This window comes from Dendrobates tinctorius, unplaced genomic scaffold (assembly GCF_039654945.1).
Source record: "Dendrobates tinctorius isolate UK_male_01 unplaced genomic scaffold, ASM3965494v1 ptg000084l, whole genome shotgun sequence".
Taxonomy (NCBI): domain Eukaryota; kingdom Metazoa; phylum Chordata; class Amphibia; order Anura; family Dendrobatidae; genus Dendrobates; species Dendrobates tinctorius.
The window spans coordinates 45715043-45740000 of NW_027361752.1; the positions used below are offsets into that span (position 1 = coordinate 45715043).

The window sequence follows — 24958 nt, forward strand, 5'->3', positions numbered from 1 at the left end:
CAGTAGATAACAGGATTCATCATTCACAATAGGTGATGTCACAGCTCACCTTCTCCTACTGTATTTTGACTGATAACACCTCTATATACAGTAGATAACAGGATTCACCATTCACAATAGGTGATGTCACAGCTCACTGCCTACTTTTCCTCCCTTCACAATGACCTTTGCACATGTTCATTAGATGCTTTAATTGAGCCTGGGTCAGTCTATTGCTGCTAATGTACATGTGCATTTCCTGAAAGATCAGGAAGTTTGAGTCTAGAATAACCCAGTGTGAAAAATATAATATTTCTATTTTTTTTTGTCATACAGGTCATTCATAATATGGAAAAAAACACACCTTAATTAAAAAATAAATAAATTTAACGTAAAAACCTGATTTAAACAGCAGTTCACTTTCTGATGACACATTCCCAGCCCAAACGCATTTTTTTTTATCTGCTAATGCCCTATAGAGAAAAAAAATACTAGTAAAAACAAAAAAATTCCTCCCAAAAATGAATGAATATTAATAATCTGATATAAAGTATACTGTGGTAGATCCTTTCTTCCTGGCACTGAACATGTTAATCCACTGTCGGGTGGTCTGGGATCGAGAGAGCAGGTTTTGCCAGTAGCCTGAAGAACGTGATATAAACGGTTGTAGATCTGGAAATCAGCCAAAATCAGGACACTACTGCCTCCCGGAGCAGCAGGCGAAGCACGCACCTCCAAATCTCAGCCGCTCACCAGGCGTACTGTGCACTGGTATTAATATAACGGGCAGAAATTTTTTTTTTTTCGTTTCAAAGTGAAAATTTACATGGAACAAGCCAACAAAATCAGTCCTGTCCATTCCATCCCAGCAGGAACAGTCTGCAAAGCTTATGGTATTTATTAAAATAACTAACATAATGCAGATAGGCCCAGGGGGCGAAATACTGCAGGAAATCCTAATATGCCACCCAAAAGGAAGAACCCATCTGGTAACACTGGCCTCAGACAGCCATGTCATCAAGTGCAGTGAAATTCCAGAACGACAGGGACTTTTAATAGGTGCCAGATTACAAGAATTTCTGGACTATCAGATAAAATTATATGAAAATCCCTTGTAAGGGTTGAGAGATCCCAAAGGAAAAAAGGATATAAAAGTCCCATGTAAGGGCTGAGAGATCCCGAAGGAAAAAAGGATATAAAAGTCCCATGTAAGGGCTGAGAGATCCCGAAGGAAAAAAGGATCTAAAAGTCCCATGTAAGAGCTGAGAGATCCCAAAGAAAAAAGGATCTAAAAGTGCCATGTAAGAGCTGAGAGATCCCAAAGGAAAAAAGGATCTAAAAGTCTCATGTAAGGGCTGAGAGATCCCGAAAGAAAAAAGGATCTAAAAGTCTCATGTAAGGGTTGAGAGATCCCAAAGGAAAAAAAGGATCTAAAAGTCTCATGTAAGGGTTGAGAGATCCCAAAGACAAAAGGATCTAAAAGTGCCATGTAAGGGCTGAGAGATCCCGAAGGAAAAAAGGATTTAAAAGTCCCATGTAAGAGTTGAGAGATGCCAAAGGAAAAAAGGATATAAAAGTCTCATGTAAGGGCTGAGAGATCCCGAAGGAAAAAAGGATATAAAAGTCTCATGTAAGGGCTGAGAGATCCCGAAAGAAAAAAGGATCTAAAAGTCTCATGTAAGGGTTGAGAGATCCCAAAGGAAAAAAAGGATCTAAAAGTCTCATGTAAGGGTTGAGAGATCCCAAAGACAAAAGGATCTAAAAGTGCCATGTAAGGGCTGAGAGATCCCGAAGGAAAAAAGGATTTAAAAGTCCCATGTAAGAGTTGAGAGATGCCAAAGGAAAAAAGGATATAAAAGTCTCATGTAAGGGCTGAGAGATCCCGAAGGAAAAAAGGATATAAAAGTCTCATGTAAGGGCTGAGAGATCCCGAAAGAAAAAAGGATCTAAAAGTCTCATGTAAGGGTTGAGAGATCCCAAAGGAAAAAAAGGATCTAAAAGTCTCATGTAAGGGTTGAGAGATCCCAAAGACAAAAGGATCTAAAAGTGCCATGTAAGGGCTGAGAGATCCCGAAGGAAAAAAGGATTTAAAAGTCCCATGTAAGAGTTGAGAGATGCCAAAGGAAAAAAGGATATAAAAGTCTCATGTAAGGGCTGAGAGATCCCGAAGGAAAAAAGGATATAAAAGTCTCATGTAAGGGCTGAGAGATCCCGAAAGAAAAAAGGATCTAAAAGTCTCATGTAAGGGTTGAGAGATCCCAAAGGAAAAAAAGGATCTAAAAGTCTCATGTAAGGGTTGAGAGATCCCAAAGAAAAAAGGATCTAAAAGTGCCATGTAAGGGCTGAGAGATCCCGAAGGAAAAAAGAATATAAAAGTCTCATGTAAGGGCTGAGAGATCCCGAAGGAAAAAAGGATCTAAAAGTCCCATGTAAGAGTTGAGAGATCCCAAAGGAAAAAAGGATATAAAAGTCTCATGTAAGGGCTGAGAGATCCCGAAGGAAAAAAGGATATAAAAGTCTCATGTAAGGGCTGAGAGATCCCAAAAGAAAAAAGGATCTAAAAGTCTCATGTAAGGGCTGAGAGATCCCGAAGGAAAAAAGGATATAAAAGTCCCATGTAAGGGTTTAGAGATCCCAAAGGAAGCCAAAGCACCCCCCAAAAAATGTCCCTAACTTGTGAAACTCCACAATATATTTTAGTGTCACAAATGGATTCGGACTTTCTGGAGTTTCAGATGCCAGGTTAAAGGAAAAGAAATCTAATGTTTATTTAAAAGGGGTTGTCCGATCTTACGATCTTTAGGATAGGTCATCAGTCTGATGCGGAACTGACACTTGGCACCCCCACCGATCAGTTCAGAACAGAGCAGAACTGTGATGCCCCACAGCCGATCCCCATTAATCTTATATAATGACCTATCCTAGGGATCATAACCTGGACAACCCCTTTAATAGGGAAAAATGAAACGATGGTACCAACCTGGATACATCGTCCAAAAATTATCCCTACGATTGTACAAAACTCACCCTAGAGTAAGGAATGCTCCAAATTAAAGAAATAACAATTACTGACCAACTGAAATCCCTCTCTCTGGCATCGAATATTCGATGGTCCTTGACGATCCTACAGAGATCCTGTCCCAACAGCCGCGTGACTGCTGCAGCCAATCACTGGTTTATTGTACATGTGAACATTGAAGTGACTGGTTGCAGTGATCTCGTGATTCTCACCGCAGAATTAATGGGGTGTTATATTTTGTCAAATTTTGTAAAATTCTCGAAAGCCCCCTCCAAATCAGGGAGGGTGGGGGGGGTCGATTATGTGTATTTTTGTCAGCCCCAATGCTGAGTCTTGTAGTCCAACAACAGCTGGCGAGAAGCACGTTGCCAAATCCTGGACTAGAAACCCGGGAGCAAGAGAGGAATGTGACTGTCATGGATACCGCTTTAAATATATAGAAATGTATAGATTACATATGTCTCAGTTACTGCTAATCTAAGAGTAATCTGGCCGGGTAACAGGTGAATCGATTAACATCTTATACCCTGGACAAGCCGGAGAGACAAATTAAAAATTACATAAAAAATAAATAAATAAATAGATACAAAAATATGTATATATATATAAATAAAAGTAAAAAAGAGCATAAAATTAATAAAGTAAAAAAGGACAAAAAATAAACGAAAAAAAGAAAAAAATATATATAAAAATAAAAAACAGCATAAAATTAATAGAACATAAAAAGGACAAAAACAAAGAAAACATCTGTAAAAGTGGAGACTTTCTTAGCGGAAAGGAATAGGCGGCCAGTCTAATATTATTAGACTCTGGGGAATAACCCCACCCCTAGTCTATTACCAAGAAAAATAATCTTGGAAGGAAATTATTAAAGACGCAAATATACTGTAGTCTTAATGGAAGTATTAAGCACTCTGCTATTTCCTACTGGGAAGTCATTGAACTTCCTATTGTCCAAATACCAGAAGATTTGCCAAATTCCAAAGCTAAATAAATCGTACTCCAGTCCCGGACACAGGAGACGGTTATCTGGAAGGAAAAAACTACTACTGAGAGCTTTCAATGTGTTGCTTGTCGTAGAAGTTAACCATACTACTGAATTTAAAGGGGATGTTCATATCAGGGGACTTCACTATATTTACGTATATGTGGCACTTTTTACAATCAAATTTTGCACCATTTGGCTTTTGTTTCCCAGCACATTCATCTTTGATGTGATCTCTGGTCAAATATCAGCTGTGAGCTCAGAAAAAGACAAGAGAAGAAAGTTAGAAATTCTCTGTCACAAGGTGCTCACTGATAGATTCTCAGTTAACTCATTCTTCGGTCAGCAATAGACAGCGCAACACAGGGGAAGGAAAGTGGTGCTACTATTTTTAGAGGCACCCGACTGCAAAAATGACAAATGCATTTAGGTGAAAAAAAAAAATAAAATAAAAAATTCTCCCAAAAAGTGGACAATCCCTTTAAGTGCCGTTTTTACTATCATTCACACTACGCTTTGTGTACACAGTCAACATACCACAAATCTACATGTTCTAAACGTCACGATGCCTGTGGGGACCTAAAAGAAAGCTATATAATATAGATTGTGACCAGTTCAAAACTGGTAGCTAACTGTATTCAACTGGTGGTCACCCAGATAGGAAGTGAAGCGGTTACTAGGCAACCAGAATAGAATTCCAAATAGAACTCACAAAGGAAAGAGAGAACACTTCGCCCAGTCGTTGTTTTTCTAGGACCAGTAAATGGTCAGGCCTGTCATTATTCACATAGGTGTTTCATGCTTTTCATCTCTCCTGGAATGTCGGGAAAACTCTCCCCAAATAGTAGAGATCTCCTTCTCTCCTGGATCAACCAGAAAATCTTATGAGTCCTTATCTGGTCAACTCTCACTGGTCCAGCAGGGACCTGCTTCAGTCAGTGCGGGCCCGCACGGCAATAGTTAAAGCAGCCAGCCAATCGGAGGCTGGCAGCTGACGTCAGCGAGGACGTCGCCAGCGTATGACATCATTGTCATTTGCCGGTGAGTGCGCGCTTGAAAAGCCTGGAGGGATCATCGCCGCAGGAGTGCGGCCAGGTAAGGAGAAAGGTTTTATTTTGTTATTTTTATTGAAAGCAGCAACCGCAATATGTTTCACCGGCAGGATTGAGACACATGGACCATGCCTGGAGCAGAATGGAGACATGGGGCAGAATGGAGACATGGGGCAGAATGGAGACACGGGGGGCAGGATGGAGACACGTTGGGCAGGATGGAGACACGGGGGGCAGGATGGAGACACGGGGGGCAGGATGGAGACACGGGGGCAGGATGGAGACATGGTGCAGGATGGAGACAGATGGTACAGGATCATGGGGCAGGATGGAGACAGATGGGGCACGATCATGGGGCAGGATGGAGACACACAATGCATGATCATGGGGCAATATGGATACGATGGGTGCAGATGGGGCAGGATCATGGGGCAGGATCATAGGACAGTTGGGCCTGAATGGGGGATATTATTACCATAGGGGCTAATTAAGGGATATTATTACTGCAGTGATGTGTTTATTTTATTTTTTGAGGATTCTGTTTTAAATGGGGGGGTGATCCTGTTACTGAGCAGAGCGACACTGTCGCCTTTTTTTTATTCATCTGGTGTAGTTTAGAATTTGGGAAAAAATAAGTAATGTGATTTGCAAGCGGTGCTCTAGATAACTGTGTTATTTCCTGCAGAAACGAACACTGACACTATATACAGAGCTCCTGTGTATAATGTCACCGGTGATCACTGTATTACCTGTACACAGACACTACATACTAAGTACAGATCTCCTGTGTATAATGGCACTTATGATGATTGTAGTATTCAGTCACTTTGTGGTGGTAATATGTTGTCCGGCCATGGTGTGGCGGTATTTGTTCCTTGTATGTGTTATTATTTGGTCACTATATGGTGGTAATATGTGGTCTGGACATGGTGCAGACCACATATTACCTTCAAAAAGATATAAATAAACTGGAGCAGTGGGCAGCAACTAACAGAATGGTTTTTAACAGGGAAAAATGCAAAAGTACTACATCTGGGCAATAAAAATGAGTAAAAGCATATACAGAATGGAGGAATAGGGCTAAGCAAGAGCACATGTGAACAAGACTTGGGTATACTAATAGATCACAGACTGAATATGAGTCAACAGTGTGATGCAGCAGCAAAAAAGGCAAATGCAATTCTAGGATGTATTAACAGAAGCATACAGTCTAGATCACGTGAAGTCATTATTGCCCTCTACTCCTCTTTGGTCAGACCTCATCTGGAATACTGTGTCCAGTTTTGGGCGCCACATTTTAAAAAAGACATCAACAAACTGGAACAAGTTCAGAAAAGAGCGACCAGAATGGTGACCGGTCTGCAAACCCTGTCTTATGAGGAAAGGTTGCAGGGTTTGGGAATGTTTAGCTTGAAGAAGAGAAGACTGAGAGGAGACTTAATAGCTGTCTACAAATATCTCAAGGGCTGTCACATTGTAGAAGGATCATCTTTATTCTCATTTGCACCAGGAAAGACTAGAAGCAATGGGATGAAACTGAATGGGAGGAGACACAGATTAGATATTAGAAAAAACTTTTTGACAGTTAGTGATCAATGAGTGGAACAAGCTGCCACGAGAAGTGGTGAGTTCTCCTTCAATGGAAGTCTTCAAACAGAGGCTGGACAGACATCTGTCTGGGATGATTTAGCGAATCCTGCTTTGAGCAGGGGGTTGGACCAGATGGTCCAGGAGGTCCCTTCCAACTCTACGATTCTATGATTCCTTGATTCTATGGTGCGGTGGTATTTGCCCCTTGTATGTGATATTATTCAGTCACTGTGGTGGTAATAAGTGATCTGGACATCATGCGGTGGTATTTGTCCCTTGTATGTGATATTATTTGGTCGCTGTGCTGTGGTAATATGTGGTCTGGATATGCTGTGGCGGTATTCATTCCTTGCATATGGTATTATAGGTCTCTATGTGGTGGTAAGATGGTGTCTGGTCATGGTGTGGTGGTATTTGTCCCTTGTATGTGACATTATTGGTCATTTTAAAAATTGAAAAATAAATGAAAATATACCTAAATTGTATTGGATATTTTAACAAATGTTTAATAGGTTACAGTAGAGTAGAGCTCGGCCAAAAGAATCTACGTACCTTGTCATAATGGCGGCTTAAAAAATCTTTTGGCCAAAACAAAAGCTGTTGACTATATGTGTGATTTGTTGATGGGAACTGTTAATGTGTGATTGGTGAGAAGTGGAATTTTTCCAAGAGAGCGCGGTGGGACTGTGGACAGTTCGAGGGGTGGAGCCTGGGTGGAGTCTCAAACTTTTGCCAGTATGGGGCCTCGAAATTCCTAGTTGCAGCCCTGACTACTAAAGGTGACATCCTCACCTGTGACCTGTGACAAATGCCAGGAAAATTGTTAGGAATGCAAAGAAAAACCCACAAATAACATCAGCTGAAATACTGGACTGAAAACTAGCGGTACAGTAGTTCAGCTGATGTTATTTGTGGGTTTTTCTTTGCATCCCGAACAATGTTCCTGGCATTTGTCACAGGTCACAGGTGAGGATGTTACCTTTAGTAGCCAGTCAAACCCATTTGTGTCAACTTCTGTGCATGTTATCAGGCCACAATCACCAGGGTGTGTAAACTTTTGATCATGGGTCTTTTGGATGTTTTGGGTTGTCCTTATGATTTAAAAAGAGAAAACACAGTAGTCTGACAATAAATGGCTTCACCCAACCACTAACCACGAGTGGAGAAAAAGTTTTCGTGTTATCATTCATATTCTCTGGAAAAAGGCCAAAGATAGCAAAGATTCTGCCGGGGTATGTAAACTTTTGAGCACAACTGTATCTTGCGTTACTCTTTGTTTCATGTCACTGCCGTTATGGGGGAAGAACTTTTCTCATGCGTTCTGCTTCCTGTGAGCAGCTGAAAAACTGATTTAACTATTTAGCTTCAGCTTTCAGACAGGAAATACAATGTGTGTGACACGTATTATTATTAGCCTGCATTCACACTATGCTTTCTTTACAGCGGTTTTGTCTCTGCAGCCTACAACTCTTCTCTTGGCAGTAAAAAAAAAAGCTGCTTACAAAAGTCAGATTTTTAATGCTTTTTCTGCAGCGTTTTTTGGTGCAGACAATACAGTATGTGTCCTTTGTTTTTTCACTTTCTGACTGCTTTCTATGGTGAAAAAAAAGCTGCGAAAACACTGAAAGAATTTACATGCTGCAGTTTTCAAAAAAAGCAGCTTTCTGGCAATTCTGCCCTAAAAAAAAAAAATCATGTGAATGAGATGTCTGAACTCTCACAGCTTTTGTTGGTTCTGTAAAAAGCAGCTTTAAATTTGAATAAAAAAAAAAAATCAAGCAAAAACGCAGTGTGTGAACATAGCCTTATGACGTTCAACCCCTTAAGGAACGGGAGATTTTTTTTATTTTGCCACTTTTTTCCCTTTCTTTCTTTCGTAAACCATAATTTTTTTTTTTTCAATTTCTGTCAACAAAACCACACAAAAACTCGTTGATAACAAAACAAAAAACAATACAAAAAAACCTTCTTTTAACCATACAGTCATGGCCAAAAGTTTTGAGAATGACACAAATATTAATTTTTACAAAGTCTACTGCTTCATTTTTTCTAATGGCAATTTGCATATACTCCAGAGTGTTATAAAGAGTGATCAGCTTAACAGCAATTACTTGCAAAGTCAATATTTGCCTAGAAAATGAACTTTATCCCCCAAAACACATTTCAACATCATTGCAGCCCTGCCTTAAAAGGACCAGCTAACATCGTTTCAGTGATTGCTCCATTAACACAGGTGTGGGTGTTGATGAGGACAGGGCTGGAGATCAATCTGTCATGATTAAGTAAGAATGACACCACTGGACACTTTAAAAGGAGGCTGGTGCTTGGCATCATTGTTTCTCTTCTGTTAACCATGGTTATCTCTAAAGAAACACGTGCAGTCATCATTGCACTGCACAAAAATGGCCTAATAGGGAAGAGTATCGCAGCTAGAAAGATTGCACCTCAGTCAACAATCTATCGCATCATCAAGAACTTCAAGGAGAGAGGTTCCCTTGTTGCCAAAAAGGCTCCAGGGCACCCAAGAAAGACCAGCAAGCACCAGGAACGTCTCTTAAAAGTGTTTCAGCTGCGGGATCGGGCTACCAGCAGTGCAGAGCTTGCTCAGGAATGGCAGCAGGCAGGTGTGAGTGCATCTGCATGCGCTGTGAGGCGGAGACTCTTGGAGCAAGGCCTGGTCTCAAGGAGGGCAGCAAAGAAGCCGCTTCTCTCCAGGAAAAACATCATGGACAGACTGATATTCTGCAAGAGGTACAGGGAGTGGACTGCTGAGGACTGGGGTAAAGTCATTTTCTCTGATGAATCCCCTTTTCGATTGTTTGGGACATCTGGAAAACGGCTTATTCGGAGAAGACCAGGTGAGCGCTACCACCAGTCTTGTCTCATGCCAACTGTCAAGCATCCTGAAACCATTCATGTGTGGGGTTGCTTCTCAGCCAAGGGAATGGGCTCTCTCTCAGTCTTGCCTAAAAACACAGCCATGAATAAAGAATGGCACCAGAATGTCCTCCAAGAGCAACTTCTCACAACCGTCCAAGAGCAGTTTGGCGATCAACAATGCCTTTTTCAACATGATGGGGCACATTGCCATAAAGCAAAGGTGATAACTAAATGGCTCAGGGAACAAAACATAGAGATTTTGGGACCATGGCCTGGAAACTCCCCAGATCTTAATCCCATTGAGAACTTGTGGTCAATCATCAAGAGACGGGTGGACAAACAAAAACCTTCAAATTCAGACAAAATTAAAGCATTGATTTTGCAAGAATGGACTGCTATCAGTCAGGATTTGATCCAGAAGTTGATTGAGAGCATGCCAGGGAGAATTGCTGAGGTCCTGAAGAAGGGTCAACACTGCAAATATTGACTTGCTGCATTAACTCATTCTAACTGTCAATATAACCTTTTGTTACTCATAATATGATTGCAATTATATTTCTGTATGTGATAAAAACATCTGACAAACACACATAAAAACCAGAGGCCAGCAGATCATGTGAAAATATAATATTTGTGTCATTCTCTAAACTTTTGGCCATGACTGTATAATGCATTGAAAAATAGTACTGTAAAAAAAATAATAAAAAAAAAGAGAGAAAAAAAGCCATTGGGCCTTATTTTTATGGCGTTGATAGTACAGTAAAAAAAAAATCACCAGATTACGGAGATACCAAACTTATAGTGGTTACATTTTAGTGGTTTGGATTGTGGCACCATGTGGCGCCATTAAAAATTTGGATTGTGGCATCAATAAAAATTAGCATTTTCTGAGACGGGTAACTTTTCAACTCCTCCGTTGATGGAGCTGAGTGAGGTCTGTTTTCTTTGTGCCGAGCTTTGGGGGTTTAACAATACAATTTTGAGGTAGATAGAATTTTTGGTACCGTAGGAGGACATGGCGCCTTATCCCAGTATATAGCTATGGATGTACACACAGCCGGGATCCGCTTGTCGTGTGTGCAGCTGACGTGTCTGATGGCGGTGGTTTTGGTGACCACAGATGTGGCTTAGAGACAAAAGAGAAAGAAAGAAAATGCCTCCGCATTCAAATTAGTGGTTGTAATTCTCCGGCGCTCGTGTCTTGTGGGTAATGAGATGGCGGTATTATCCCAGCGTTACACAGACAGAGCAAACAATGAGCGCTCCTTTGTGTCACCCTGTGGTGAGCGTTACATGCTCTCTTCTACCTGCGCCCACATGAATGATATACAAAGGTAACAGTACAGGGAAGCAATGCAGGAAGCACAGGATTAATGCCGTCATCCTCATCCATCAGGGTGTCAAAAATTCACCTGTTTCTTACTTGTCACCCAGCTTTCCCAGAGTTCTCTACTCAGGGCCGGAATTAGAGACACTCCTCTGAAAGAGGACCCTACAGATGGCTTATGACCACCATAAATCTTGTGTATGGAGCTAAATGGACACAGGATGTTGGTATTTTTGAGCACTGTATGGCGCTATCACGTAGGCATTGTACAGTAAATTATTGTTGCAGCCTATGGTGATGTCAGCGCTATGTAGCACGGTTATTAGATTAGTTTATGTATGTCTGGTCACAGTATGTTGTTATAATTTGAGCACTGTATGACGGTATTTTGGTACTGTATGGTATAGTGCCTTGGGTATTAGGTGGTATAATATGTTTATAGCATAAGGTCCTGTGAACATTGTATAGCGCTGGCATTAGATTTCTTTACGTAGATGGTCACTGTGTGTTGTTATAATTTGAGCACTATATAGTGGTATACAGTCAATTATTTTTTGCAGCATATGATGGTGCCACTGCTGTATAGCATTGGTATATTAGGTTATATATGGAGATGGTTCACTGCATTTGGTATTATTTCAGCACAGTATGGTGGTACATTGGTATTGCATGATACTGCTTCTTAAATGAGTTGTCAGGTGAAGATAAGTTATCACCTATTCAAAAGACAGATTATAATAACTCCTAGATCGGTGGGACACTGAGCGGTAGAATGGGGGCACTTTTACCCCTAATGGGACACTTTGATCCCTTTATGATGGAGCTGCAGTGCCCATGTCCAAGCACTTCTCCATTCATTCTCTAAGGGGCTGCGCTCAACTTTTTTTGGCAGCTCCTTAGAGAATAAATGGTGCAGCATGGGCATACTAAAGGGACTGTTCTGCTGAATGGTGCAATTCCCACAGACCTATAAGTTATCACCTACCCTGTGTATTGGTGATAACGTATCATGACTGGACAACTCCTTGAAGCATTGGACAGTCTATTATTTTTGCAGCCTGTTGCTTAGCTTCTGTGTAGGGCTGGTATTTGATCATTGTGTGTTGGTTTTTATTTGTGCACTGTATGGCGGTCCTACTTGGGTAGCGAATTGGATTTTATTTGTGATGTACATGGTGGTTTTAGCGCTGTATAACACTGTTTGAGGTATGATTCTATTAATGTGTTTGGTTATTAGGGTTTGTGTTTGGGTTAGGGTTACGGTTTGGGTTATGGTTTGGGGTTTAGGTTATGGTTTTGGCTTGGGTTACGGTTTGGGTTAGAGATACGGTTTGGGTTAGGGTTACAGTTTTGGTTATGGTTTGGGGTTAAGGTTATGGTTTTGGCTTGGGTTACGGTTTGGGTTTGGTTTACAGTTTGGGATTAGGGTTACGGTTTGGGCTAGGGATAGGGTTATGGTTAGGGTTATGGTTTGGGTTAGGGTTACAGTTTGGGTTAGAGATAGGGTTATAGTTAGGGTTTGGGTTACGGTTTGGGTTTTGTGTTATAGGGTTATGGTTAATGTTTGGGTTAGGGTTACGGTTTGGGTTACAGTTTGGGTTTGGGTTACAATTTGGGTTAGCATTTGGGCTACGGTTTGGATTAGGGATAGGGTTATGGTTAGGGTTTGGGTTAGGGTTACGGTTTGGGGTTAAGGTTATGATTTTGGTTTGGGTTACGGTTTGGGATTAGGGTTATGGTTTGGGCTAGGGTTACAGTTTGGGTAAGAGATAGGGTTATAGTTAGGGTTTGGGTTACGGTTTGGGTTAGTTATAGGGTTATGGTTAATGTTTGTGTTAGGGTTACGGTTAGGGTTACGATTTGGGTTAGCGTTTGCTTTACGGTTTGGATTAAGGTTACGGTTTGGGTGAGGGTTACAGTTTGGGTTTGGGTTATGGTTTGGGGTTAAGGTTATGTTTGGGTTAGGGTTACAGTTTAGGTTAGGGATAGGGTTATAGTTGTTCTCACCCACAAAGCTCTCCATGGTGCGGCATCCCCCTACATCTCCTCCCTCATTTCTGTCTATCGGCCTTACCGACCACTGCGCTCTGCAAACGACTTTCGACTAACCTCTGCACTAATTCGCACCTCCCACTCCCGACTCCAAGACTTCTCCCGCGCTGCGTCAATCCTCTGGAATGCTATACCCCAAGAAATTAGGACTATCCACAATTTGCATAGTTTCAGACTCTCCCTCAAAACACATTTGTTCAGTGCGGCCTATCACGTTCACTAATCAAAGTCATTCTATGTGTAAGTGTGCATGTGTAGTGAATGGGCTATCTCCATCCATCCCTCACTCCCTCAAGATGGCTGGACCATCATTGTAAATACATCATTGTAAATACACACCTGTACCTTGTATCTCCCCCACCTCATTGTAGATTGTAAGCTCTCATGAGCAGGGTTGTCTTATTTTGGTTTTAATTATTGTATTGTTAACGTTGTTACTTATGACTTGTGTTTTGAAGCTGTTAAACTGTAAAGCGCTGCAGAATATGTTGGCGCTATATAAATAAAGATTTTTATTATTGCTATATAGTTAGGGTTTGGGTTACAGTTTGGGTTTGGGTTAGGGTTATGGTTAATGTTTGGGTTAGGGTTACGGTTTGGGTTGCAGTTTGGGTTTGGGTTATGGTTTGGATTAGCGTTTGGGTTACGGTTTGGCTTAGGGATAGGGTTATGGTTAGGGCTTGGGTTAGGGTTATGGTTTGGGTTAGGGATTGGGTTGGGTTACAGTTTGGGTTAGGGATACGGTTACGGTTAGGGTTTGGGTTACGGTTTGGATTAGGGTTATGGTTTGGGTTACAGTTTGGGTTTGGGTTAGGATTACGGTTTGGGTTAGGGTTTCGGTTTGGGTTAGGGTTTGGGTAACAGTTTGGGTTAGGGTTATGGTTTGGGCTAGGGTAAAGGTTTGGGTTAGGGTTATGATTTTGTTTACGGTTTCGGTTTGGGATAGGGTTTGGGTTAGAGTGCCGAATGTTCAGCACAGAGCAACTTCCATTGCACGTAATATCACAAGTTTAAGAACGTGAAAAGTGGGTGACACCGACCTAAAGTAAATCTGAAATAACCTGACAGATGAAGAACAAATCTCTCAGCTACTTTCCAAAAGTTGTCTCGAAAAAAAAAAAGTTTAACATTGGATTCCTTGACAAACCAGACACTCCAGACATAACTCAGCGTTTGTGCAAACACGGTAACAGAACATAGCAATCCATGCCGAGATCGGCAAACAGCGTACACCTTAGGAAAACAGCCAGGCATTGTGCTGTAAATAAGAGAATGTCTTAGTCACTCACAGGGAGAATAAACCTAACGAGGGGGTCATTAAATTACCCGATCAGTCAAGCGGATGAACAGTTCTCAGCAAGTGTGACTAACGTTATGTGTAATGGCCTGAAAAAAAACCGCACAATGCAAAAATGGTTAAAAAAAAGAGGCTCATTATGTGCATTTTACTAACTTACAGTATATGAGATTGACGGTTGTGACCCCATGACAACACTTACTGCTCCTGAATTCCAGTATTATCATAGGGCCTTATAGGAACTGATCCCAATTTATTCCTTTATTCTAGAGCGAAATTTGTGCATACAAGAGGAGCTGTCATGGAGAAACAAACTTAAAATCAATGTATTTTATTAACATGAAAACATTTTTTTTTCTTAGTAGATATCTCACTCCTATCTCTGGTTAAAAGAGATTTCCGATTGCGCCCCCATGACAACAATCACTTCTCCAGATCCCATTTTCTTCTTTCATGCTGGAATAATAGAATGGAATTTGGGTGTCCAATAGGAGTTGTCATGGGGACACAAACGTCAAATTTTGAAAAGCCGAGAGGAGAATACGATAATATAACTGAGTTTAAAAATTTTAGAGCTGGTGTAAAGGGGTGAAACTATAATAAGTGCGGGGGTTGCAGTCATACATGGGTCACTGTAACCTAGGGGGTCCAAAAGTTTGAGAAAATGAATACTATGAAAGACCCGAGGTACTTGGGGACCCTCGTTGGTGATTTTTACCCAGGAGTTCCAAATTACGCCACTATGCGAGAGGTTTTTCAGGATAAGGCTCTGTTCACACGTTGCATTTTTGCTGCATTTTTTTAGTGCAAATTTTAAGCTGAGTTTTACAGTATCCGCAAAAGCTATGAAATTTCAGAAATCTCATGCACACCCATTGTTTTTTTTTTCCTGACTGATTTGGAAAACTGCAGCATGTCACTTCTTTCATAGTTTTTTCAGCGTTTTTTCACCCATAGAAAGTAATGAATACCGTAAGTGCAAAAATGCAGCAAAAACGCAGGTATCAGGTTTTGCTGCATTTTTGTTGCAAATACCTTAAGGAAGCTGCATCGTGATGTTTTGGGGGGGGGGGCAGTAAACTTTATCGGCATTTTTTGTAGCAGCTTCAAGCAGGTTTTGCCTGCAGAACAAAAAAAAAACCACAACGTGTGTAGCCTGAAAGTGCAATGTACTAAGATGACGGTATTATGGATATGACCGCAGTAAACGTTATATTGTGGAGTTATTAGTTTTACAACTTTTGTTTTTGTTCCGAGGCTATTCTTGGGTTTTCAGGACCATTTGCCATTGTCTATAGGCTCCATTCATGATCGACAGCAAAGTCATTACCAATTGATGGTGTTCAAAAGAATCAATGGGTTTGTATTCCACCAAAATTCACATTTCGGGACTAAAATGTAACCAGAACATATATTAGGAAGTCCAGCCGCATCTACATAACCCCTTTAAGGAGCGGTCTCAGCCCCTGCATTTTATGAAGCTGTATAATTATGTCGGTGACGTTCCCACTTTAAGCGCTGCTGGCGTATTTCACCATTTGGAGCATGGATTTGGGGATTTATGATAAAAAATGCGCAGGCACAGCAGCTGAAGGCGGCGTCGGTGCCGGACACATGTACTTATTGGAATAATGCCAGAGGAGAGACGGGCTCTGCCGGCCACAGAACAGATGCACCGGGGCCCCTGATGGAGGCTGATCGCATGCTCAACGTGACACCAAATAATTGTACGCTGCATATATAGGGTAAACGTTAGCTAAGCTACGCCGTAGGACTATAAGTCCCAGCATTTCCAGCCTATTTTTGCATTTCCCCAGCCCGAGGGCTCCATAACCGTATATGCGTGAGACGGTTAATTGCTGAAATTACAACCCTTGGTAAGAACATAATTAATCTGTAATAATAGCAGGTATGCGTAATCTTCCTAAACACCTACACGAGCGCCTGGATTAATGCAACCGGTGAAAGTAAAAGTGGGATTGCAATTTTTTTTCACACTGGTACAGGTCAATCAAGATTTCCCATTGACTGGTCACAGTCCTTCTACTTATTGACTGATGAGGTTCTTCAGCAGCTGCAGCAATGTAATGCAAAATAGCATTCATATCTCAGATGCTGCAGAAACTCATAGTACTCCTCAGTGGCTGCGCAATGGCATCACACACCTCAGCTGCTGCAGAACATCATTATATAATGCAACTTTTTATAAAACCACATAGCCCAAATATATTTTCCTCTTTCAACAATTCTGATCGATATCTAAAACAAAGCACTAAGATAAAAGTCTAGTATTGTTATTTTTATTATTTACGTATTATTTTACGGCTCATTAGTGACATACCACGTTCCTCCACTAGGTGGTGGTATATCCTCTGTGCTCTATGATGTGTGTCCATAGACTGACCAGTGTCCACCATGGCTGAATACATAGGAGTATCTCCGTCAGACAGTGCTGTCCAAAAAGCATCCACCCCAACCATCAGCGCCCCCACTGGCAAGCTTTTCTCCACTAGGCATAAAAGGCTCATGCCTAAGGGCTCCCTACAGAGAGAGCAATCTGTGTCTGAAGTCTGCATTGGTTAATGCTCTCCTGCTTATGGGAGAACTCCAACCACAGCAGGCTTTTTGTTACAGCCGTGCATCATGCACGGATAATGTCCTAAAGACGTCAGACCATATTTTTATTTTCCTTACAATATAGTCCTTACGTATTGGAAACGCTCTGCTGCATATGGAGGAACTCTAATCACAACTTTTTGTAAAAGTACTCTATATGGGTAATGCTCTCAAGTGTATGGCAGCAGGTTTTTTGGAACAGCAGAGAATTTTGCATTTTTTTCTTATGGATGCTCCGCAGCACATCCAACCCTGGAAAACTTTCTACCAGCAGAGCATTTTGCATGGGTTATGGTAGGACTCTAACCACAGAAGCTTTCTATAACAGCATTGCATTTTGCATGGATGAAACCCTGCTTCGTATGGCAGGACCCTAACCTCATAAACTTTCTGTATGACTAAAGCTTTGCTGCATATGGTGGAACTCCAACCACATTTTTTTTTCAACATCAAAGCATTTTGCATTGATAGTGCTCTGCTGGCTGCTGCCTATGACAAAACTCCAACCACAGTAGTTTTTGTAACAGTAGAGTATTTTTCCATGTATCATGTTCTACTGGGTATGGAAGGACTGAAAAACAAACACCATTTTTTTTGCAACAATGGAGCATTTTGAATGGATAGTGCTCTGCTGCATATGGCAGAACACCAACCAGAGATGTTTTCTATAGCGTTCTACATGGATAAAGCTCTGCGGAACGTGGCAGACATTCAACTTCAGCAGAGCATTTTGCATGAACTCACTGTGCTCTATAAGGCGGAACCCCAACCAATAAAACTATTTAGAGACAGTAGAACTTTTTGCATTAGAGCTTTTTCCAGTCTTTTGTTTATTTTTTTGTAACGGCAGAACATTTTGCATGGACACTACTCTACCAGCACATATGGCAGAACTCAAACCACAAGTTGTTTTTTTTCAGTTTAGTATTTTTGCATAAGGCAGAACTCCAACCACAGAACTTTTTCTGGCAGCCGCAGAGCATTTTGCATGGATAGTGCTCAGCTACATTGGCTAGAGCTCCAACCACAGAACTTTTTCTGGCAGCTGCAGAGCATTTTGCATGGATAGTGCTCAACTACATTTGCTAGAGCTCCAACCACAGAACTTTTTCTGGCAGCCGCAGAGCATTTTGCATGGATAGTGCTCAGCTACACTGGCTAGAGCTCCAACCACAGAAGCTTTTTGCAACAGCAGAATATATTGCGTGGACACTGCTCTGCTGCATATGGCACAAATCTATCCACATTGGTCTTTTTGCCTAGCAGCAGAGCATTTCACATGAAATTACTCCATGGAATAATTTTGTTTCAAAATAAGCGGATGCTCTGCAGACTAAAATAAATAACAAAGATTGAAGATTTGCTTCATCAACTCCTTCAGCCCAAACCGTCACTGTATTTAGGAAGCAGCGGTTATCGTTCAGCAGGAAAACAAAATAGATAAATATCTGTCATGGCCGCGTTGTGTAATCCCGACCTTTTGTTTTTGCACTGAGCAATTCCTCTTTTGTTTAACAACGCGGTTGCATGTTTGGTGCGGTTAGGAAACACAGGAAGAGCTCAGCACAAGCTGAGTATGTGTGAAAGAGAAGGCGGAGGAGGGCCGGGGGGGGGGGGGGACACTCGTTTCCGACCGTTGGGGTTTTCAACGTTTTTTTATTTTTTAAAGGGGATCTCAAACTTTTCTATACGGGAGGTCTGCATGACTGTCCACATCAACAATCCGCTGGTCTGCTGTCCTTTTATCTGTCACCTGCAGGTTGTGGAGCGTTTCATGCGGCGTTACGTACGGTCCGAGGGAATTTGAGGTCTGGATGGTCAAATAAACATTTGGGTTAAAAAATGGGCCATGTTGGGTTATTGAGGGCCAGGGCCGGCCCGTGAGATTACGGCGCCCTAGGCGAAACTATTTTGTTGCGCCCCTACTATTCTTGGCAGTAGATGAAAACTGGGGATATAAATTTAGGAGCAAAATAAACCACAACAACAATGATTAATTAACTCTCTCCTAACTCTTTAATCTTCTGAGAAGTTGTATAGGACAAATATATACAAAGTAATCAATAACACAAAACAAAAACGACCATAGGTAATTAAAATTTTTGTTTCCTTGCCTTTTTTTTTTTTTGAAAAGGATGACACTAAGTCACCGAGATTAATTTGTTTAGCAACTTCAGATTGTTGCCAACCCAACCAACCTCTCTTGCGTCATATTTGCCCTTAAATATGTACACTTTTCTTTCCATCCCTAAAACTTTTTGCCTTTTGAAAAGATTTTTTATAATTTTTTCTATTTTGTCTCTGGCGCCCCCTTTGGGTCGGCGCCCTAGGCGGCCGCCTAGTTCACCTATACGTTCGGGCCGGCCCTGTTGAGGGCGTACGTCAAGGAGGAAACATAAACTGCTCTGAACGCTCCTTCTGGATGAAAATGATGGCAATGCTAATGACTATAAACTAGAGGGGAAAAAAAAGTACTCCACCCTCTCAAAAAATGGAAAAAAATGCCCAAATATTTAAATATTTGGGGCCCTATTCCTCATTTTCACCATTTTTTTTGTTGTGTAATTAGTAACAAGTTTGCAAAAGAATTGGTGCCCTTTTTTAAAGTTGTGTTTCGTCCAATACATTTTCAGATTTTTACATCGATAATTTAGACCAATTCATCAAATGAGACGTTAAAAATAAAAAAATTTTATGCTCCATTTTTTTTTGCACAACAGTCGACTTTTTGCGCTAAGGCTAATTTCACATTAGCGTTTTTTTGCGCAGCGCATCACGCGCAATAAAAACGCATGCAAAAAACGCATCATGCGTTTTTGCCTGCGTATGTGTTTTTTATGCGCATTCGTTCTCTAGGGGTTAAAACCAGTGTCTACACCTATTTACGCCAAAAGCGCATGCGCACGAAAACGCAAATGAACGCATGTCCATGTGCACGCCTGCATTCCCACAGACTGTAATGCGTTATTTTGTCGCAAGCGTGCGCATGCGTTTTTTGACGCCTTTCGGGAGACCCAAAAATGGAACAGGTTGCGTCTTGCGCGCCTAGGCGCACACGACGAAAAAACGCACGCGCACGAAAACGCATACGAACGCAAGACCCTGCGCGCGCCATGTTAAACATAAGTACACATGTCGTATGCGCATGGACGAGCACGATGCGCTGTGCAAAAAATGGTGTAATAAAAAATGAAAAAAACGCAACAACTACCGCCGGACAGGGGCTTTTAATTATTTATTTTTTTGTTAGTGTTATGTGTTAATTTTGTTTGCTTTACTGATGCTTTTTGTGTCATGACTGACAGGCCACACCGCAAAGAAAACAAATATGTCAGCCCCGTGCTGCCTACATGTCAGCGGTGTGTACAGGTTGGACAGAAAGGAAACCACATGTGTTTGTTAGAACGGGGCTGTCAAACAAGTACGGTTTGCACAAACGCGCTTTGAACGCCTGTGATGTCATCGTCACACTGCGTCTACAGCCTGACAGAAAAAAGGTCACAGGTGTCCGTCAAAGTGATGGCGTCCTGTGCGCTCTGGTAGAAGACTAGTGGACGAGAGATTGCACAATTTGTAGATTATGGTTTTTGTTATATTTTTTTTTTCTTTCTTGAGTTTTTTGTTTATATACTTTTTGAGGCTTTTTTTTTTTCTTGTCAGGGTGTATTAATCTCCTTAATCTAAAATGATCCAATCACAGTAAGGCTTTCAGCATATTAATGCTGTTTATGAAATGAAAGCTGAACTCTGATTGGTTGCTATGGCCGGCAAAGGCCCAATTTGATTACAGTGCAGCTTCCTGCTTAACTGCTACCTCAATGTGCTGACCTGTTGTTTTATATTATAATAGGCTGAATATGTGATATTATATCAGTAGGGGTTTCTACTAAGGTCCACATCAAACGCTAGGCCTCATGTACCCATAGCAACCAGTCAGATCAGCACTTTCATAGTCTAAGCTGGAAAAACGAAAGCAATGATCTGATTGGTTGCTAACTTGAAGCAACCAATGATACTAAGGCTTTCATTTTCCTCAGGCAGGATGAAAAATGTAAGCAGGGAGGTGATTGGTTATTAGATATTAGGGGTAATTTCCCCCAAAATCCACTGTAAACAAAGGAATTAGGTCATCCATAATAGGTTTATTTATCTATTTCCCTGTGTGAACAGTAATGTGTATGTAAGCTCCTGAAATAAAGCAAACAGTCACAACCAAGTGAGTGATACACATCTGTAAGAGACAAAACACTACTCATCACCCCGCTGCTGTACTATAGGATTAACTATTTCATTGCAAGAAAGTTTTACTTGGGGTCTATTTTCCTGCAACTTTGACCACATCGTATGTTCACACAGTCTTTTTAACGTGGATTTTGGAGCAGATTCTGCCCCAAAATCCACGTGAAACATAGCTTCAAAAACTCTTTGAATCAGCCTCCCATTCATTACAATGGGCGTAGTACTCTCAAGTGGAAAAATAAGAAAAATGTCAATTCTTGAGGAGTTATTAACGCTTGAAGAAATGTCTCAATTTTGACCAATCAATGAAAGACAAAAAAAAACAAGTAAAAAATACAATATAAAGTGCTACAGGAAAAAGGGGTATGTGGATGTAAATTTTTCAGCTTGAAAATAAAGAGCTTCAAAATTTGCTGTTTTTTTTAACCTTATTTGAATTTTTTAAAGTGTTTTTTTGTGCATGGGGTTTTTTCTTTTCTTCTAACTGATTCAGAAGTCAAATTTGGACCTTTTTTTTTTTAAGCAGAAACGCTTTAATCATTATCATGGATCTCCTTTTTGCACGTTTTCCCAAATGAGATGAATAGAAAAATTGTTCTAGGAGCATTTGAAGTAGTTTATTCTGTGGATTTGTTCCAAAATCCACATAAAAAAAAAACTTTGTGTGAACATACCCTAAGGCCGGTTTAACAGACGGTTCAAGTATGGATCACGATGTTCCTGACCCTAAATCAAAAGCCCCATTTAGAAGGCTGGGGACTTCCGGTCAGTAGTCCGTCCATCTGGTCTAAGGGGCATCAAAACCAGTTAGTAAATCCTTCCGAATAATCGGGGTTATAGCGGTTCCTACCTCTTCCCGACCGTCCGACGAATCTCAGGTCATTAAACCGAGCAACTTGGCTCTTCATCGCCGCTGTAGCATTGCGGAGTTCTGCTGAATAATTCTCATCATTGCCAGCCATGACCGTCACTAATGTTCCGTCCGGAACATCCCCCAGCGCCACCACCTGGACACAATAAAGGTGCAATAAATCAGAAGTCATCACTCATCAATATTATTGCTAAAGGCATCACGGTTATTGTCAATTCCACCAGGTATATGACGAAAATACAACAAATGGCTCATGTAGCAGAGCTGGGTTTGTTAGATCTACCAGAGCTGCTCTTGTCACTTGGCACAACTCATCCTGATATTATGCAGTTTTGCATCCCCTACCGCATTACCTTACCTTAGAAAGTTATTACAATGCACAAACTAAATTGCCCAGAAGAAATATATTAGACAAATTGATCTTTTAGGCCCCTTAGGCTTTTAGAGTCCAGGTACAGTCGCAGCTGTAATTGTAGTTACATGTGGCAGATGTTGTGCAAAAATGTATGCAACTGTTCCATTCATCTAAACTTGTGTTGCAGAAATCCACTGGTATGCTATATAAATGACCCCATTGGGTCACAGAAAATGTCTGCAGAAACTATAGCTACATCTCTTAATAAATGGATGGATAGATATGAGATAGATGTACTATGTAAGTATGTATATATATATATATATATATATATATATATATATATATATATATAGAATCTCGTGCATAGCAAGGCCTTCCATAAACTTTGCAGAAAAATAGATACCACGATAATATATATATAGCACATCTATCTCATATCGATCTACCTATCTATCTATCTATCTGTCTATCTATCTATCATATATGCCATGGCCTAAGTATAGACAGATAGACCATAGATAGATATAAGATAGATAGATATATCAGATAGATAGATAGATAATACATGATGGATGGATGGCTAGATAGATAGATAGATAGATAGATAATACATGATAGACAGATAGATAGATAGATAGATAACACATGATGGATGGATGAATGGATGGATGGATGGATGGATGGATGAATGGCTAGATAGATAGACCAGGGTGTTGTATCTTTCAAGTTTTATCAATGCAGAACACATGAAATATTTCAATTATAGGCTACTCCTTCGTGGTGGGGTTAGGTTGGGGGTCATCCTATAAACTAGCACCAGGGATGGGTAGAAGTAAAGGGGTAGTCTTTCTATGAAAAACTGCAGATGGAAAACTAGGGATGCAGATGGATAGATAAATTGATAGATATTTTTCCAGCGGATGTTAATATTTCAATCCCATTTGGCTAATTTTGAAAACCAATATAAATGATAATTTATCAGTTGACTTTCTATAACAATAATAATAATAATAACACGGCCCACATAAAACCTCCACAATTAACGGGGAGAAGATTACAAAGTCGCCCGCCATATCTTTGGGAGCTAATAAAGTATAATGCATTTTCTTTACAGGCTAAAAATAAAAGAGGTTGAATAGAGACTAAATAAACCGAAGTCTGTACTGAGAGAAGTTCCCAGGATAAATTACATATCTTGTCTTTCAAAAACTACTAAAAAAAAAATCAAAGATGAAAAGAATGAAAATCGTTTTAGGCTCTTAGACTTTTTTTTTTTCTTCTCTTTCTTAAGTTATGATATAAACTAAAAACACAAACAGGGTAAAAGGAGACTAAACTGACAAGAAGGGACACGCAGGCCGCTGGCAGAATGGGGCTCGAGAAACGAGCGGTCTTAGAAGATTAGCTGTAAGCTACCTGTATGCAATGACTGTACTCTAAGAAGCAGCGTGTCAGGGAGACGGAGGGGTGCAAGACATGGAAGACAAAAATGTTTTCTTTTAGGAATTGACTCTTGTAGTGAATTATCTTTTTTGTCAGTTCCTGATCCTTGTGACTTCCCGATAATAAGTGCGTCGGAATCCCAACATCGAATAGCACAATAATATTATATTAAAAAAATTATTATATATACATAGACAAATCTAACACTTCACTCCAGTATATTCGATGGTCCAGGAAGCTTGGATCCATGGTGCTGTTTGAGAGATCTGCTTTATAAGTGCCCGCCTCTGATCCCAGAGATCATTGTGGTCACAGGTTATTTTACTTGCAGGGTCAGACCCACAAGATCACTATGTTAATAACCTTGAGAAGAAACTGACCGATGACCAAAGCGTTCCTTCCATATCCCAGACTGGCATGGGGATGGCAACTGGGACCCCACCAAACAGCTCCCTATATCCCAGCTTCCTGGACCCCAGACATAGAGGCAGAGCGATGACTGGAACGTAGCTGTACCGTGGCATGAGATACGTCTTCTTACTACATGCTGTCCTGACAGGTGTGTATAGCTTTCTTCCTAAAAATGTCATCTATTTATGTGTTGCAGCGCATACGATGGACGGAACTTTCTTTTCTAGTGTTTTTTGGTGTTCTATTTTTGCTTTTTACATTCCAGTATGAAATCCTTTCTTGGCTAATGTCAGGATTTGAGATGTATAGAGCGCAGGTCACCTTTGCATCCTGATAAATAATGGTAGCCGGACCCGGCGGCACAGGTTTTTTTTTCTTGTTCTTTTCTTTGCTTTTATTTTCAGTGCAAGACAAAGAAAAGCTCGTGAAGCAAAAGTTCATTAAAATGCTTTTTACATCACGCAAGGCCGTAAACATGCTGATGTGCCTTATAAGGCTGTGTGCACACGCTGCGGATTGTGGTGCGGATTCATCCGCGCGGATTTTGTAAAATCCGCATGTGAAACCGCAGGTCAAAAGACCTGCGGTTTTACCTGCGGATTGCTCTGCGGTTTTGCCCTGCGGTTTTTCATCTCCTCAATGGAGGAGATGGCAAACCGCAGCAGAATCCGCAGAAAGAATTGACATGTCAATTCTTTCTGCGGATTGAAAACCGCAGATAATCCGCGCGGAAAATTCCGCACCGTCTGCACTGTGGTTTTTGATTCCCATAGGGTATCATGGTACTGTACACCGCAGCAAAATCCGCAGCGTGTGCACACAGCCTAAAACTGCTAGGA

The 24958-nt window shown here is 40.9% G+C and overlaps 1 protein-coding gene across 2 annotated transcripts in view; it reads right to left on the minus strand.

Annotated features, from left to right (window-relative positions):
* RUNX1 (RUNX family transcription factor 1) overlaps nucleotides 1-24958 on the minus strand; it is a 118324-nt gene that overhangs the window by 88169 nt on the left and 5197 nt on the right. For both annotated transcript variants that reach the window (XM_073584634.1, XM_073584633.1), the window contains exon 2: nucleotides 21887-22043. In XM_073584634.1, the coding sequence (XP_073440735.1) occupies nucleotides 21887-22043 (157 nt within the window). The remainder of the gene's footprint in view (nucleotides 1-21886; nucleotides 22044-24958) is intronic.